This window comes from Neoarius graeffei, chromosome 6 (genome assembly GCF_027579695.1).
Source record: "Neoarius graeffei isolate fNeoGra1 chromosome 6, fNeoGra1.pri, whole genome shotgun sequence".
NCBI classification, from domain to species: Eukaryota; Metazoa; Chordata; class Actinopteri; order Siluriformes; family Ariidae; genus Neoarius; species Neoarius graeffei.
The window spans coordinates 49,416,101-49,434,174 of record NC_083574.1 but is presented as its reverse complement, the minus strand read 5'-3'; the positions used below and the strand labels follow the sequence as shown (position 1 = coordinate 49,434,174).

At 42.8% G+C, this 18,074-nt stretch overlaps 1 protein-coding gene across 1 annotated transcript in view; it reads right to left on the bottom strand.

Annotated features, from left to right (window-relative positions):
• The window catches only part of lrriq1 (leucine-rich repeats and IQ motif containing 1), a 95,318-nt gene extending 85,301 nt beyond the window's left edge, over positions 1 to 10,017 (bottom strand). Inside the window, exons 1-5 of the mRNA XM_060924357.1 lie at positions 9,744 to 10,017; positions 3,676 to 3,767; positions 3,330 to 3,432; positions 3,152 to 3,252; positions 2,898 to 2,964 (exon numbers count right to left, since the gene is read on the bottom strand). Coding sequence (XP_060780340.1) covers positions 2,898 to 2,964; positions 3,152 to 3,252; positions 3,330 to 3,432; positions 3,676 to 3,767; positions 9,744 to 10,017 — 637 coding nt within the window. The remainder of the gene's footprint in view (positions 1 to 2,897; positions 2,965 to 3,151; positions 3,253 to 3,329; positions 3,433 to 3,675; positions 3,768 to 9,743) is intronic.
• Between the last annotated feature and the right edge of the window lie 8,057 nt (positions 10,018 to 18,074).

The following is an 18,074-nucleotide window of genomic DNA, read 5'->3' as shown; positions in this document are numbered from 1 at the left end:
ATTTCATAATTTTGACGTCTTCAGTATTGTTCTCTCTCCATCCATTTTGGTACATCACTACAGTGACATGGCCGCTCTGACGGCTTCAGCCATCAAAGTGTCTAGGGAACATTACAGTAGTGGTTTCCTGTTGCCTTCTACTGGATTATTATAGAGGTTTTCTCTTCTCAACCATTTCACACACACACACACACACACACACACACACACACACACACACACACACACACACACACACACACTTACACCTACACCTACAAACAATTTAGAGCCGCCAATTAGTCTAACCTGCATGTCTTTGGACCGTGGGGGAAACCAGAGCACCCGGAGGAAACCCACACTGCAAAAAATTGAAAACTGAATTTGAGGAGAAAATTACTTAATACTAGTGAAATTATCTTGCTGCATGGACAGATAATTTTACTTGATAAGACATCTTAGAATAAGTTGGTTCACTGCAAAAACTAGCCATCCTAGTATAAGGAAAAACATAATACATTTGAGAACATTTAGACTATAATCAAGTGAAATAATCTGCCAGTGCAGTAAGATAATTACACTTGGTAAGACATCTTAGAATAAATTGGTTGCAATCTAGAACTAGGTTTAATAATCTCAAAACTGGTGTCTTGTTTTCTTCTAATAAGAAATGCTAGATCGTTTCAACTATTTTCAAGATATTTTCACTTGCTAAAATATAATTTTTTGCAGTGTTGCAATCTAGAAGTTGGTTTAATAATCTCAGAATTGGTGTCTTGTATTCTTCTAATAGGAAATGCTAGATCATTTCAACTATTTTCAAGATATTTTCACTTGCTAAGATATAATTTTTTGCAGTGCACGCAGACATGGGGAGAACATGCAAACTCCACACAGAAAGGCCTCCGCCGACCACTGGGCTTGAACCCAGAACCTTCTTGCTGTGAAGTGACAGTGTTAACCACTACACCACCATGCCACCCAGTATTGGTCTATCCATCCATCCATCCATCCATCCATTATCTGTAGTCGCTTATCCTGTTCTACAGGGTCACAGGCAAGCTGGAGCCTATCCCAGCTGACTATGGGCGAGAGGCGGGGTACACCCTGGACAAGTCGCCAGGTCATCACAGGGCTGACACATAGACACAGACAACCATTCACACTCACATTCACACCTACGGTCAATTTAGAGTCACCAATTAGCCTAACCTGCATGTCTTTGGACTGTGGGGGGAAACCGGAGCACCCGGAGGAAACCCATGCAGACATGGGGAGAACATGCAAACTAGACCCCGAAGCCGCCGCCAGGTGCCGCTAAAACCGCCATTTAGAATTTGAGCCGCCGCCAGCCAATAATTTTGTAAGCCAATTTGAGCCGCTATCTAATAAAATTTGGCTGAGCCACTAAGAATTGTGTACATCAAATAATGGGTTTATCCACATCATGAGCTACAAGAAAAGTGACACAAACATGATCAACTGTACACACTAGTAGTAACACAATAGAGACGTATAGGCATACACTGTAGAGATTTAGAACTGATATCACAGCACAGAGAGCCACCACAAGCTTGCCGTTGTGACTACCTGTCTGGCTTCCCGCCCCTCACACCGTTACCACGATACACTGGGGAACCCGGGAACCCACCCAGAGCATCAATCGACTCCGATATCGACGAGATGGCTGCATTCTTTGCCGCTGCTGAGGGAAAGTGTAAAGGTATTTTTTCTTTGTTTGTTTGTTTCACATACTTCGAGATTGATAAAAAAAAAAAAGTACTCCACCACTCTACTTTCATCATAGTAAGATAGCTGCCAGTCCTTCACTGGTCATTGCTAGTGAGAGTAGACAGCTAGATGCCTTCCTCAAACAATCCAGATTAGCTTATTATTAGCACTGAACTACAATCTTGCTAGATTTATATTTACAATGAAGTAAGAGACCAGGGGACCTGTGGTAATTTGCTATTTATTCCCCCCATTTGTTTGATCCGTTCGCCCGGATATATGCCACACAGTGACGTCCAGTATCAGCCATTTGTAGCCATAAACATTTTGGTGGCTGCAGCAGCCATTAAGGTTTTGGCTGAGTCAGCTAGCCAGCCAATAATTTCATCAGCCAGCCATTATCCTGAAAACAAACGGCTTCGGGGTCTAATGCAAACTCCATACAGAAAGGCCCTCACCGGCCGCTGGGCTGGGCTCGAACCCAGGACCTTTTTGCTGTGAGGCGACAGTGCTAACCACTACACCACCGTGCCACCTAGTATTGTTCTACAATGTAGAAAATAGCCAAACTACAGAAAAAACAAATGAATGAGTAGGTGTGTCCAAACTTTTGACTGGTACTGTATGTCCTTGCTTCTTTTCTATCAATTGTACTACGTCTGTGGCTGTGGGGATTAGTGCTCATTCAGCCACAAGAGCATTAGTGAGGTCAGGCACTGATGTCAGGCGAAGAGGCCCAGGGCACAGGTGGCGTTCCAGTTCATTCCAAACATGTAGTGAGGTCAGGGCTTTGTGCAGGCCGCTCAACTTCTTCCACACTAGCCTTGGCAAACCATATCTTCATGGACCTCGTTTTGTCAAGCTGAAACACGTTTGAGCCTCTCACTTAAACTGAAGGGAAAGTGTAATATTACAGCATGCAAAGACAATTATGTGCTTTCAACTTTGGTTAGGTGTCCACATACTTTTGGCCACATATTGCACTTTGATATTCTGGGTTTGGAACATTTTGAATCTCGTCCTGCCCAGTTTCAATAAGCCTGCAATTAGCTCCTATCATTAATTAATTACATTCTCATAAATTTGTCTTTGAAGGTAATGCATAGAGATGAAACTCCCTAAATATCTCTCTCCCTTTCCCTCTCCCTCTCTTTCTCTCTCGTCTTACTTCCATCATGCAAACCAACCATAATCTCCATTCAAGTCGTGAGTTTCACACGGGAGGCCTACTTCCTCTCCAATTTCAGACATTATCTGTAAAAACACACACATATACATAAATATATTTAGAGAATTACTTTAGTTGGAAATCACATCAAGGAAAACACATCAAGAGCACAATTCATCCACCCTTCATTCCTCAGAAATGAGTCAGAGGTTTTTACAACCACATCCACTTCAAGACCACGAAGCCACAACAAGACAATAAACTATGGCTTACTCTTTCCTTCAGCTTTAATGGCTCCTCATCATGATTAGAGCCTTGTTCATTCAGAAGATCACCATCCTGACTCGGGCTGAACATCTTGTGACACATGGTCTCTGCACACAATATACATTAAAATTACACTCTTACAGCAGCCAAAAAAAATTTCTTTGCAGATAAATTCAGATCTTACCGAGCTCATCAAGATCTTCAAGGATGAGTTGCTCAAAAGTATTTACTCTGTTACTTGAAGCTTTAAAGTAAGTAAGCACTGAGTCAGGTAGGTCATTTTCTTGCTGTAGTTTGAAAAGAACAAAGAAAGAAGAAAAGTCAATACAAATACAAAGTGAGGTGGGAAACAGACAACAATATAAGATTAAATTTTTAAAAAATGTCTAGTTATTTCATACAGAAGCTGGATTGTCAACAACTTAAATGATCATAAAACTTTTACTGTGAACATACCGTAGTTACACATTAGGCTACATGTTGCAAAGGAAAACACATGCATGCGCTCTCTCACTCTCTCTCTCACACACCTTTTCATTAGATGCAGTGAAATTGTCCTTGATGTCTGTGTCACTGTCAGAGCCCGTGTCAGAGAGATTCATGCTCATCTTCTCCTGTTCTTCTTCATTTCAACCTATATTCAATTGAATACAATAAGTAGACAAGATATTTAATGTTTAAACTGATTAACATTTTTTTTTAATATACACTCATTCTGAATATGATGCCTGCAACAAATTCCAAAATAATTTTAGGACAGGGGCATGTTTACTAATGTGTTACATCACCTTTTCTTTTAACAATACTCAGTAAGCATTTGGGAACAGAGGACACTAATTGTTGAAGCTCAGAATGTGAAATTCTTTCCCTTTCTTGCTTGATATACGACTTCAGTTGCTCAACAGTCCATGTTGTTGTATTTTGCACTTCATAATGCACCACACATTCTCAATGACAGGCAGGCAGGCCAGTTTAGCACCCGCACTCTTTTCTACAAAGCCACACGTGTTGTAACACATGCAGAATATGGTTTGGCTTTGTCTTGCTGGAATAAGCAGGGACATCCCTGAAAAAGAGGTCATCTGGATGGCAATATATGTTGCTCCAAAACCTGTATGTACCTTTCAGCATTAAGGGTGTCTTCACAGATGTTACCCATGCCATGGGCACTAACACACCCCCATACCATCACAGATGCTGGCTTTTAAATATTGTGCTGGTAACAATCTGGATGGTCCTTTTCCTCTTTAGTCTGGATGATACAATGTCCATGATTTTCAAAAACAATTCAAAACGTGGACTCATCAGACCACAATGTTTTTCCACTTTGCATCAGTCCATCTCAGAATTTGGCGGCATTTCTGGATGTTGTTGCTATATGGCTTTCGCTTTGCATTTATAGATGCAGCGACGAACTGTGTTTATGACACTGGCTTTCCAAAGTGTTCCTGAGCCTGTCTAGTAATGGCTTTATACAATCATGTCAGTTTTTAATGTAGTGCCACCTGAAGGATCAATGGTCACGGCCGTTCAGTGTTGGTTTTCGGCCTTTTCCCTTACGTGCAGAGATTTCTCAAGATTCTCTGAATCTTTTGATGATATTATGGATTGTCGATAGTGAAATCCCTAAATTCTTTGCAACTGTACATTGAGAAATGTTGTTATTAAGTGGTGACCCTCGCCCTATCCTTGCCATCAAGGATGCCCCTTTCATACCCAATCACAATACTATCACCTGTTAACCTGTTTACCTGTAGAACGTTTCAAACAGGTGTTTTTTGAGCATTCCACAACTTCCTCAGTCTTTTGTTGCCCCTGTCCCACCCGTCTTGGAACATGTTGCAGGCATCAAACACGGAATGAGTGTATATTTACAAAAAATAAATAAAAAGTTTATCAGTTTGAATATTAAATATATTGTCGTTTGTATTGCATTCAACTGAATAGAAGTTGAAAAGGATTTGCAAATCATTGCATTCTGTTTTTATTTACGCAGCATCCCAATTTACTTGAGTATAATTGAATACTTTTACTCTACTTTTACATTTCCAAGAAAAAAAATGCACTTTAACTTTTTTTTTTTAGACTTTCAAAGTATTTTACAGTACATTACAAATCTCTCTCTCATCTTTTGCTTATTCAGCAAATGACAATCAAATGGGCTCAGTTTAGCATCCAATCAAGGTCATCAAAGTAGAAGAATACGATTCAAAATTGTGCCAGTTCATCATCTGCCATGATCGTCTCATGCTGCACTATGTAGTTAGTGCTCTAACTATCTGTATTCAACTGAGGACGGATAAGCCATCAGACTGCAGTGTCAAACTTGAGTATAGTTAAAGCCAAAGTTTACATACACCTAGGCTAAAGGCACTCAAATTCAATTTGTCACAACTCCACACATTTCTATGGTACCATATATTTCCAGTGTTCAGTCAAACATTATTTCCATAAGAGGTCAATTCAAAATAGATAAGAGAGATATTTATTTCAGTTGTATTTTACTATATCAGATTTTCAGTGGGTCAAAAATTACTAAGTTCAGGCCACAAATTTTCTGTGGAATTCAAGTCAGGCCTTTGCGATGGTCACATCAATAATTCTACTTTGTTGTCTTTAAGCCATTTTGTTACAACATTGAAGGTATGCTTTGGGTCACTGTCTTGCTGGAAGACCCAGCTGTGACCAAGTTTGAACTTTCTGGCTGATGTCTTGATGTGCTGCTTCATTATTTCTAGATAATCCTCCTGCTATCCATTTTCTGAAGTGCACCAGTCCTTTCTCCAGCAAAACACCCACATAACATGATGCTTCCACTCCCATGCTTCACAGTTAGGATGGTATTCTTCAGATTAAAAGCACACATTTTCTTCCATAGACAGTACTAATCGTTATGTCTAGTCAATGAACTAAACAGTTCCATTTTTGATTCATCTAACCAGAGCACACTCCTGCAAAAGGCTGGTGATCACCTGCAATCTTTAGTCTGGCCTTTTTTTTTTTCTGGTGATCATAGAGTAGGGGCTCCTTCCTCTTCTTGCCTGAATGATGCAGTGTCTATGTGATCCCAAGATTTTTACATTTACAGATGATTTTTTTTTTAACAGATGCTTGCGGTACCCTCAGTTGTTTCGAAATTGATCCTAAAGAGGAACTTGATGCTTCAGATACGCATGTGATAAAAATCCTAAAACTTTTTGTGGTTAAGTTAAAAACATCATCCAAAGTACTTTGAGAATAAAATTGTTCCCCTGTAGCACTGAGACCAGGACAACAAAGTAAAATATGCTCGACTGTCAGAGATATCCTACAAAAATGGCATGAAGGTGGTTCTTCACCATTTAATAAAAAACCATGGGTGCGCCTTGAATGACCAATACGATACCTGGTCTACACCACTTGATCGTATCTGGTTTGAAGTGAGAATATCCATCCATCCATCCATCATCTATAGCCGCTTATCCTGTTCTACAGGGTTGCAGGCAAGCTGGAGCCTATCCCAGCTGACTATGGGCATGAGGCGGGGTACACCCTGGACAATTCGCCAGATTGTCGCAGGGCTGACACAGAGACCAACAACCATTCACACCTATGGTCAATTCAGAGCCACCAAAAAAGTGTCTTATTGATGGCAGGGTTGATTTCATACAATTTGTTTTCACAGCATTCATCCCATTCAGTCTGTGACTTGCTTACAATATAAGATGCCAGCACAGGTCTGAGGTCTAAGGCTGGGATTTTACATTCAGTGATCTCTTTAGTGAGGTTTCTTTTGGCCACATTATCTGGCTGCTCATTATAGTAATATGAAATATGTGGAAAAACTGAGACTTAGGCCCACTTTACACAGGGCCGGTCTGAAACAAAAACGCAAAAGTCCGTTTTCGTTCTCACTTTTTTCTGCGTCTACACGACCGTTTTCAAGGAGGAAATCTGCGTCTATACGGTGACGCATAAATGTGTGGAATTCAATTGGATGTGCATGCCAGGCGGCTTAGTGGTGCTGTGAAAGATCTCCGCTATGTCTGCACGCATGCGCAACGTCTTCCATCTTGTCTGATCTGCACATCTGCGCCGCGAAAACTTTGATTACTCTGCCTATGGCTACTCGTGAGGTTGCCAGAGCAGCTTGAAGGTCCGTTGGATCGATGTAATCAGACATGCTGTAGCCGTTCTATATGAGTGGGTGGAGCACAGAGGACGGCAGGACAGAGATCAGGTTTACAAATAGGCTTTATTGCCACACTTTTCAGTCTAACAATATTTTTAAACCAACAGACACACACGCAACCGTCGTCTAGCTTGGGGATGAGCGTCTCTGCTCTCCCTCTTTAAATAGGGCGCAGTCACTGGGAAGACACACAAACACAGGTTAATTGACATCAGGTGTAGTGATTCTGCCACTCACCTTCCCTGACTCCACCCTCCTGTCACAGACCGGCGCTTGACCACGCCCCCGCTGCCACACATGCTCTTACTATGACGTAAACGCGTACCCGACGTGAGCAGATCCGAGCAGAGTTTCGCGTATTGGGTAGTTTAGACGGATATGCAACGGGGGCTGTTTTTAACTTATCCACTCTAGAAGGCGTTTTCAATTTTTTCCGTTTTTCAGCCTCGAAAACGCCGTCCCCGTGTAGACGAAAGGCACTTCCGATAAAATATTTAGTCATTTTTACCCGACAGTGTCCTCATGTAAACAGGCCCTGAATTTCTTTAGCTAAGGTGTAAACCTTTGGTCTCACTGCAAATAAATTTGCTTTAAAACAAAATTTATGAACAAAAACAGTTTTAGATAAGTAACAAAAGTTACTTTTCACATGAAACAACATTAACTTGACTTGTTCAGTCAAAAACATTTGTTTTCATACTTCCACTTTTAACTTGACACATTGTATTTTCATAGTATAATTTCTCCATAAGTTGTCAACTCCTTCTTAGCACAAACTTAAATTTAGAAAATTCACAAGTGTGATAGTTACAAGTACAAAGCCTGCTAGAATTACTGACCCCTTTCATAATGCAAAAACGAGGGGGAAAAAAACTGTACAAGTTAAACATTACACACATTGTTTTTCCATTCAAACTACAGGTGAAAGTATTTGCCTTTGTTCTACAAATAAACATAGTGCTCAATAAAAACTTTTTTTAAATTAAATAATAGTACGTTCTCTCGCATATACGAACCAAAATTATTCACACCCTGAATGAATGTTTTAAATACAGTACTAGTCAAAAGTTTGGACATCCCTACTCATTCATAGGTTTTTCTGTATTCTGACTATTTTCTACATTGTAGAACAATTCAGAAGACATCGAAACTATGAAATAGCATAATGAACATATATGGAATTATACGATAAACTAAAAAGTGTTAAAAGAAACAAATAGATTTCATATTTTAGATTCTTCAAAGTAGCCACCATTTACCTTGATTATGCTTTACACATTATTGGCATTATCTTAACCAGGTTCATGAGGTCGTCACCTGGAATGCTTTTCAATTAACAGGTGTGCCTCGTCAAAAGTTAATTAGTGCAATTTCTTGTCTTCTTCATGCGTTTGAGATCAAACATCCATCCATCCATCCATTCATTATCCATAACCACTTATCCTGTACAGGGTCACGGGCAAGCTGGAGCCTATCCCAGCTGACTACGGGCGAAAGGCGGGGTACACCCTGGACAAGTCGCCAGGTCATCACAGGGCTGACACATAGAGACAAACAACCATTCACACTCACATTCACACCTACGGTCAATTTAGAGTCACCAATTAGCCTAACCTGCATGTCTTTGGACTGTGGGGGAAACCGGAGCACCCGGAGGAAACCCATGCAGACATGGGGAGAACATGCAAACTCCACACAGAAAGGCCCTCGTCGGCCACGGGGCTTGAACCCAGACCTTCTTGCTGTGAGGTGACGGTACTAACCACTACACCATCATGCCGCCCTGAGATCAAACAGTAAATAGTCTCATCTCATCTCATTATCTCTAGCCGCTTTATCCTTCTACAAGGTCACAGGCAAGCTGGAGCCTATCCCAGCTGACTACGGGCGAAAGGCGGGGTACACCCTGGACAAGTCGCCAGGTCATCGCAGGGCTGACACATAGACACAGACAACCATTCACACTCACATTCACACCTACGGTCAATTTAGAGTCACCGGTTGACCTAACCTGCATGTCTTTGGACTGTGGGGGAAACCGGAGCACCCGGAGGAAACCCACGCGGACACGGGGAGAACATGCAAACTCCACACAGAAAGGCCCTCGCCGGCCCCGGGGCTCGAACCCAGGACCTTCTTGCTGTGAGGCGACAGCGCTAACCACTACACCACCGTGCCGCCCACAGTAAATAGTAAATTATAAAAATACAGTAAATAACCCTATTCCACAACTATAGTAATCTATATTATGTAAAGAACTACTCAACTAAGTAAAGAGAAACGATATCCATCATTACTTTAAGATATGAAATCTCTTTTCTTCTTCTTCTATCGACTGTTTCCATCTCATCCTGTATTCAGCATCTTCGTCTGTCACGCCAACCACCTGCATGTCCTCTCTCACCACATTCATAAACTTCCTCTCACCTGGCAGCTCCATCTTCAGCATGCTTCTCCCAACATACTCAGCATCTCTCCTCTGCACATGTCCAAACCAACTCAATCTCATCTCTCTTGCTTTGTCTCCAAACTGTCCAACCTGGGCTGTCCCTCTAATATACTCGTTCCTATTCCTGTCCATCTTCGTCACTCCCAACCCAAATCTCAGCATCTTTAACTCTGCTGTCTCCAGCTCTGCCTCCTGTTTTTTCGTCAGTGCCACAGTCTCCAATCCATATAACATGGCTGGTCTCACTACCATTTTGTACACCTTCCCTTTCATTCTTCCTGGTACCATTCTGCTGCAGATCATTCCTGACACATTTCTCCACCTCCTACTCCATCCTGCTTGCACTTTTATGTTCAATCTGCCTTTAGTCCCGATTGCAGAGAGAAACCCAGGACCCTGAAACCAGCAAAAAGGCCAAGGCAAAAAGGAGGAAGAGAAACCGGCGCACCAGGAACCGGCGGAAGGAGGCTCTTGAGAAGCTGTTTAAGGATAAGCAGGAATAGCTAGAGGAAAGAAAGACTGAAAGCTATGAAATATCAGTCTAATCTTCTGACACTTTCCAAAGAGATTGCTGGTCTGGTAACACGAGTACATGCAGCAACATTTGTGAGTCATTCTGAAACCAGCAGTTCAGAGGTGGGGATTTCCCACTCTACAAGCTCCCCGCCACAGTGGACTCACAGAGAATAGATACGTCATCATAATGCTAGATATAACCTGAATATCTGAAATTCAGAGAAACTGGTCTCTGGTATATCCACCTTCTTTCTCTCCATCATATCCGCTAGCTCTCTCCCTTTACCAGTCAGTCATAGTGCCAGCATTCAAAGTTCTGACTCTCATCTCCACACTCCTACCCTTCCTCTTCTCCCACTGCCTCTGGACATGCCTTCCCCCTCACCTTTGTGCAGCAGTAGCATCGTTTCCACCGACACCCTGCTGGCCCACAGTACCAGTGGCGGTCATTGGTAAGCCAGGCCTCAACCGATCCGGTACAGAAATCCGTTTTATGATCCGCATATTTGATTTGGTATAGGTTTTACACTAGATACTCTTCCTCACATAACCCTGTCTAATCTACCTGGTCTTGGCATTAAAAATGCACTGGCTTGTGCAACCCCAGTGGCTGGGTTACATAAAGTGTCTTTTCATTCATAAAAGTAAAGAAAAACCATTGAATTAGAAGATGTGTCCAAACTTTTGACTGGTACTGTAAATGCAAAAAAAATTGTGATGCTTGAAAAAACGTTATTTTTATTTTGCTCTCAGTCCCCAGAAACTTCTGTTGGTGCCTTTAACCATATCCTGCTTCCCCAGGGTATAAACAACCTGCGGCTTGAACTGAAAGGGGAAACCTATGAATATAAATGAACTTCAAATGTTCTGCATGGAAGAGAGAACCAAGATCCCACTACATACTGTATGTCTCCAACCTTGTCAGACATTACAGGAAGAGACTCAGTGCTGTTATTCTTTTCAGGGAATGCAGAAGTAACAAGCTGAACTTCCAGACTAACGTAAGCCAGTTGTCAAGGTCATGACACACATTCACAATAAATGAAGAAAGTTTTGAAAGTAATATTCTGTGTAGCTGTTTCACTTTATTTATTTAGTGCTTAATTTATAGCCTAGCCAATCCTAGCACTGGCGGCTGTATTCTTGGTGACAGGATTGTTGTTGTATCTGTAACTGCTTATCCCGTGTGGGGTCATGGGGCAAGATGGAGCCTATCCCAGCTGACCATGGGCAAGAGGCAGGGTACACCCTGGACAAGTTGCCAGCTCATCGCAGGGCTGACACACACACAGAGACACAAGCAACCATTCACGGTCAATTTAGAGCCACCAATTAACCTAACCTGCATATCTTTGGACTGTGGGAGGAAACTGACGCAGACAACATGCAAACTCCACACAGAAAGGCCTTCGTTGGCCACTGGGTTCAAACCCAGAACCTACTTGCTGTGTGCCACCGGTGACTGGGTTAAGTTGGTAAAATGGACAAATTCAAAGAGTACAGATAGATAGATAGATAGATAGATAGATAGATAGATAGATAGATAGATAGATAGATAGATAGATAGATAGGGAACTTTTCTGATGATAGAAAAGGTCTTGATGAGGTAACTTCCTGTTTATTTCAGGATTTTTCCCCTCTTACTCTAGCAGAGCAAATAGTTTTCTGTAGCAGGTTTGTACTCATGTATCATTTAAAAGAAATTAATGATGCAAATGAATGTTTTCATTCCTAACGTATATCAATCAGTTACATAGGCGTAGAATTGGATATGGACGGTATGGATGTGTCCCTACCAATATCCTCCTGAGAACCAACCCATAGACTTGTGTCCTCTGTAGTTGACATTTGTTTCACATGCACACCCTCTTACTCTTTCAAGCTCATCTCATCTCATTATCTCATCTCATCTCATCATCTCTAGCCGCTTTATCCTGTTCTACAGGGTCGCAGGCAAGCTGGAGCCTATCCCAGCTGACTACGGGCGAAAGGCAGGGTACACCCTGGACAAATCGCTAGGTCATCACAGGGCTGACACATAGACACAGACAACCATTCACACTCACATTCACACCTACGGTCAATTTAGGCCAAGTTTACATTAGACCGTATCTGTCTCGTTTTCTTCGTGGATGCACTGTCCGTTTACATTGAAACGCCGGGAAACGGGAATCCGCCAGGGTCCACGTATTCAATCCAGATCGTGTCTGATCCGGTGCTGTGTAAACATTGAGAATACGCGGATACGCTGTGCTGAGCTCTAGCTGGCGTCGTCATTGGACAACATCACTGTGACATCCACCTTCCTGATTCGCTGGCGTTGGTCATGTGACGCGACTGCTGAAAAACGGCACGGACTTCCGCCTTGTATCACCTTTCATTAAAGAGTATAAAAGTATGAAAATACTGATGCAAATACTGCCCATTGTGTAGTTATGATGGTCTTTAGGCTTGCCATCCTTCCACTTGCAAGTGGTAAGTGACTTGCGCACAGCGGCTCAGTCCCGAATCACTGCTCGTGCACTACACTCGCGCGCTCTGTGAGCTGCGCAGGGCCGGAGTGCGCACCCTCCAGAGGGCACTCGCTGTTCAGGGCGGAGTGATTTGGAGCGCAGCCGCTGAGGAGGAAGCGATGAGCCGCACTGACACATTTCAACTTACATGCCGAATTAGTCATGTGATTAGCGTATCCGTGTATTGGTGTTGCTGTGTGCACGCGAATCGTGTATTGGCGTTGCTGTGTGCACGCTAATCGTTTTTAAAAACGTTAATCTGATGATCCGCTGATACGGTCTAATGTAAACCCCACCTTAGAGCCACCAGTTAACCTAACCTGCATGTCTTTGGACTGTGGGGGAAACCAGAGCATGCGGCAGAAACCCACGCGGACACGGGGAGAACATGCAAACTCCGCACAGAAAGGCCCTCGCCGGCCACGGGGCTCGAACCCGGACCTTCTTGCTGTGAGGCGACAGCGCTAACCACTACACCACCGTGCCGCCCCCTCTTTCAAGCTATTCACTTGAATCCTGGTGTGTTGTAAAGAATACATCCTGGGCTTTCCAATGATATATCACGTGACTAGGAGGGTTGCTGGGAAATTCCTAGTAAGGAAATCATAACAAAAGAGAAATTGAGAGAGACATTTTTTTCTTGGTTCCGAGGAGGAGTTGGATATCAAACGACAGCTGATATGTCCCTACCAATATTTCTGATTGTGGGAAGAAACGAAAAAAAAAATCATCACACTCTGTGCGCGGTACACAAATAGTTACTGTAGGTTCCCACTGGGCAAAACACCATGCAAAATTTGCTCATGAATATTCGCTCTGGAGGCGTGGTCGCGAAAACAGCAAGCAAGTTCGGCTACCATGTCAATTAGCAAGTGCGGTTGCAGTGCAGTGACCGGCTGCTAGCTAACTGTCCTTGATGAATGTAACGTTAGATTAGCTCGTAAAATTAATCAGTTAACAACAGTTCATATTCAGTGTGTAAAAACGACAACATACGAATATGACTGTTTTCTAAGTTTGTGTCGCATGTAAATAACAATCCGACAACAACTGGTGTTCATTAAGGTCACAAAGACATCATTAAATAATATCAAACTGTGCTAATGTTGGCTAATATTGCACTGAGTCTTGCTTGTGAAGCGCCTGCAAACTTTAGCAGCCTTAATTTGAAGTGCTTCAGTTAAGACCTGCAGAGCCCTGAGCAAGTTCGTGTAACATGACACATCTAAACAACAACAGCAACCCGATGGTGATGTGGGCATTAAAAGGTGTCTGGGCCACGAACAATCAAATCAAACATTTTCAAGTAATAAGCAGAACAGCCTCCTCCTCCTTCTGGATCAGAAATTTTAAATAAGAGTATAACTAAAGTAAAGTTCATACGTCTTTATTATCCAGTCTCCTTGTCTGTCATTCGTTTCATTTAACATTACAGAAGCGTGTTCTGAATTGAAGAAACAAATTTTACACAATTTTACTCGACCAGCACCGCCTCTCTCTCCTCTGGGCTCGAGAAGACAACAAAAGGGCAATGATATAACAACAACCAATCAGAATTCAGATACATTCTGTTGCCAAGTAAAATTGTAACCTTTCAACGTATCAAAAAAGTTCTAGAGCCCTCGTCCTGTTTTACCGTTAGAGCAATCACATATCTACGGAAGCCGAGAGAGGCCCTTCATATAATCTTTTTTTATTCACCTTGTTATCCCGAGATAACGACATAATTAATTCAGGATCTCGAGAAAACAATACAACTAATTCGAGGTCTCGAGAAAACAAAACAATTATTCCGTGATCTCGAGAAAACAAAACAATTATTTCATGATCTCGAGTAAACAGCTGAGAAATGGTTCATTCAGGTGCGCCAAGAGACTTGTGATATGCTGACTTTGGGGCTATTTCTCATTCTGTATAGACGCAACTTTGGTCATTAGAATGTCTGGAATAATCGATCACCTAATAAGGCAATATTTTGATCAGGGGTTGACACGGAGAGATTGCATTAAGTCTTTTAATAAGGGATCATTTCAAAATTAGTCCGCGGCACCTCCGCAGAAGACTGGCCCCCCTCTCTCTCAAGGCATCGTAAAAAGCCATTTCTGCTCTGTTACATGTCCGCCAATTTCTAAGTCTTCGTTGTCTGACCCACAGGGGGCGCAGCTCTGCTAGAAATCTCAGCTGTTTTCTCGAGATCATGAAATAATTGTCTTGTTTTCTCGAGATCTCGAATTAGTTGTGTTGTTTTCTCGACATCCTGAATTAATTATGTCGTTATCTCGGGATAACAAGGTGAATAAAAAAAGATTATATGAAGGGCCTCTCGCGGCTTCCGTAGATATCATAGTATTCTAAAACTAGTTAAAGATCCCACAGAAGAGAGCAGACTCCCCCTGCCAGCCTCATGGAACGCAGTGTTTCAGGCTCCGGATGTTTTACTTCCATTTATGAGGGGAGAAGAACATACACCCTCCCGGCAGTCAAGCGTTATTCGCTTGTAAAACACGTGCAAATTGGTAGAATGAGTTAATCATCACATGCAAGATTTGCAATTAATCAAATGAATTGCATATTATTATTATTATTATTATTATTAATGAATTACTACACTTCTGAACTTCAAATTGTAAAAGTCTGGATTTTGGAGAGATGATGGATACTCTTTTGGTGGAACACAACCAGTGTTAATACCAAACCTACGCCCTTGATCAGTTATCCAAAAATAAAATTTAATTACAGACATATAATTCAAAGCCGCAAGCTTCAACACGGTTTAAAGGGGAAAAAACTCAGCCATGCAGACAGGCTGAAATACAAATAACTCGTATCCCCTACATATGTGCACTTCATAGTTAATGTGTTTCTAAACCGAATGGGCATCCCTGATGGTTTAGCCCCATCTTTAAATGTGAATAAAGTTGATCAAACGTGTCTTTGATATTGATCATTCTAGATTTAAAGTAGATGAAGAGACTGAATCAGATCAAGGCTTTACATGTTTAAATCTATGCAGCCTCAACAGAGGACATTCTAAATTTAAATTCTAAGAATTTCTAAACATGCGACCAGAACGATATCATGGTTCGCATCCTTATATCGAATACTTATCTTTAGTACCGTGATCGTGTCACAGATCAGATGTTAAACAAACACCTCCAAAGTATCAATGTTGCCAGACACATTTTACTGGGACACGTGTCCCAGTATATATCTGCTGTGCCCCAGTAAAAATTTCCTGATCACATTTCAGAAACAGTAATGTTTTTGTCACTGAGGAATGACCGGATACAACCGATGCGTCCAAATCGCACCCATTCGTCTCTATTAAATTGCTGGTGGAATACTCATCACACAATTAACACACATATATCACGTGAAACCACGTGACCTAAGCTTCCCAGCGGTGCTCCCCACTAGTTGCTGTGATAAACGGGTTGCGATTAAATTAACATCAATGAATGCACATCAGTTTTAATCTGCATACAGTTCTGCGTCCATCTCCACCTGTTCTTGTCGGCACAATACCTCACTGACTCGAGTTTACATGACAAACCATACATCAGGGGCGGCACGGTGGTGTAGTGGTTAGCGCTGTCGCCTCACAGCAAGAAGGTCCTGGGTTCGAGCCCCGGGGCCGGCGAGGGCCTTTCTGTGTGGAGTTTGCATGTTCTCCCCGTGTCCGCGTGGGTTTCCTCCGGGTGCTCCGGTTTCCCCCACAGTCCAAAGACATGCAGGTTAGGTTGACTGGTGACTCTAAATTGACCGTAGGTGTGAATGTGAGTGTGAATGGTTGTCTGTGTCTATGTGTCAGCTCTGTGATGACCTGGCGACTTGTCCAGGGTGTACCCTGCCTTTCGCCCGTAGTCAGCTGGGATAGGCTCCAGCTTGCCTGCGACCCTGTAGAAGGATAAAGCGGCTAGAGATAATGAGATGAGATGAGACCATACATCAGAATAATCAGCAGTCCCTACCGTTTCCAATGGTATAAAGTACTCATGTGGGCCTTTTGCCTTTCTCAAGTAATCCGGTTTTGAAATTACAGCAACAATTTGTCTCCAACTTCAGATTAATATTCTAATGTAGCTTACATTACATAGTTATGTCAGTACATGATATCCATCCATTTGCTTATCCTGTTCTACAGGGTTGCAGGCAAGCTGGAGCCTATCCCAGTTGACTATGGGCGAGAGGCGGGGTACACCCTGGACAAGCCGCCAGGTCATCGCAGGGCTGACACACAGACAACCATTCACACTCACATTCACACCTACGGTCAATTTAGAGTCACCAGTTAACCTGCCTAACCTGCATGTCTTTGGACTGTGGGGGAAACCGGAGCACCCGGAGGAAACCCACACGGACACGGGGAGAACATGCAAACTCCGCACAGAAAGGCCCTCACCGGCCACTGGGCTCAAACCCAGGACCTTCTTGCTGTGAGGCGACAGTGCTAACCACTACACCACCGTGCCGCCCCAGTACATGATATATTTTTACAAATTATTGCTAAGAAATACAGTATGCCATCCCACTATCATGATATTTATGTTGCCAGATTCCAGACAGTCCACACAAGTATGAAAAGATATTTTGGTTGCCATAATTCCTATAGTAGTGGCATACATTCAAGAACATGGAAACTTCCATCCATCCATCCATTCATTATCTGTAGCCGCTTATCCTGTTCTACAGGGTCTATCCCAACTGACTATGGGCAAGAGGCGGGGTACACCCTGGGCAAGTCCCCAGGTTATCGCAGGGCTGAGACAGAGACACAAACAACCATGCACACTCACACCAATGGTCAATTTAGAGCCACCAATTAACCTAACCTGCATGTCTTTGGACTGTGGGGGAAACCGGAGCACCTGGAGGAAACCCATGCAGACACGGGGAGAACATGTAAACTCCACACAGAAAGACCCTCGCCAGCCACTGGGCTCGAATCCAGGACCTTCTTGCTGTGAGGCGACAGTGCTAACCACTACACCACCGTGCCACCCACACAAAACTTGATAAACGCAAAATGTTTTTCATTATAGCACGTAGATGGATGGCCCTTATAATGACCATGACCTTAAAAGTAGGGTGGCACAGTGGTATAGTGGTTAGCACTGTCGCCTCACAGCAAGAAGGTCCTGGGTTCGGGCCCAGCGGCCGGCGAGGGCCTTTCTGTGTGGAGTTTGCATGTTCTCCCCGTGTCTGCATGGTTTCCTCCGGGTGCTCCGGTTTCCCCCACAGTCCAAAGACATGCAGGTTCGGTTAATTGGTGGCTCTAAA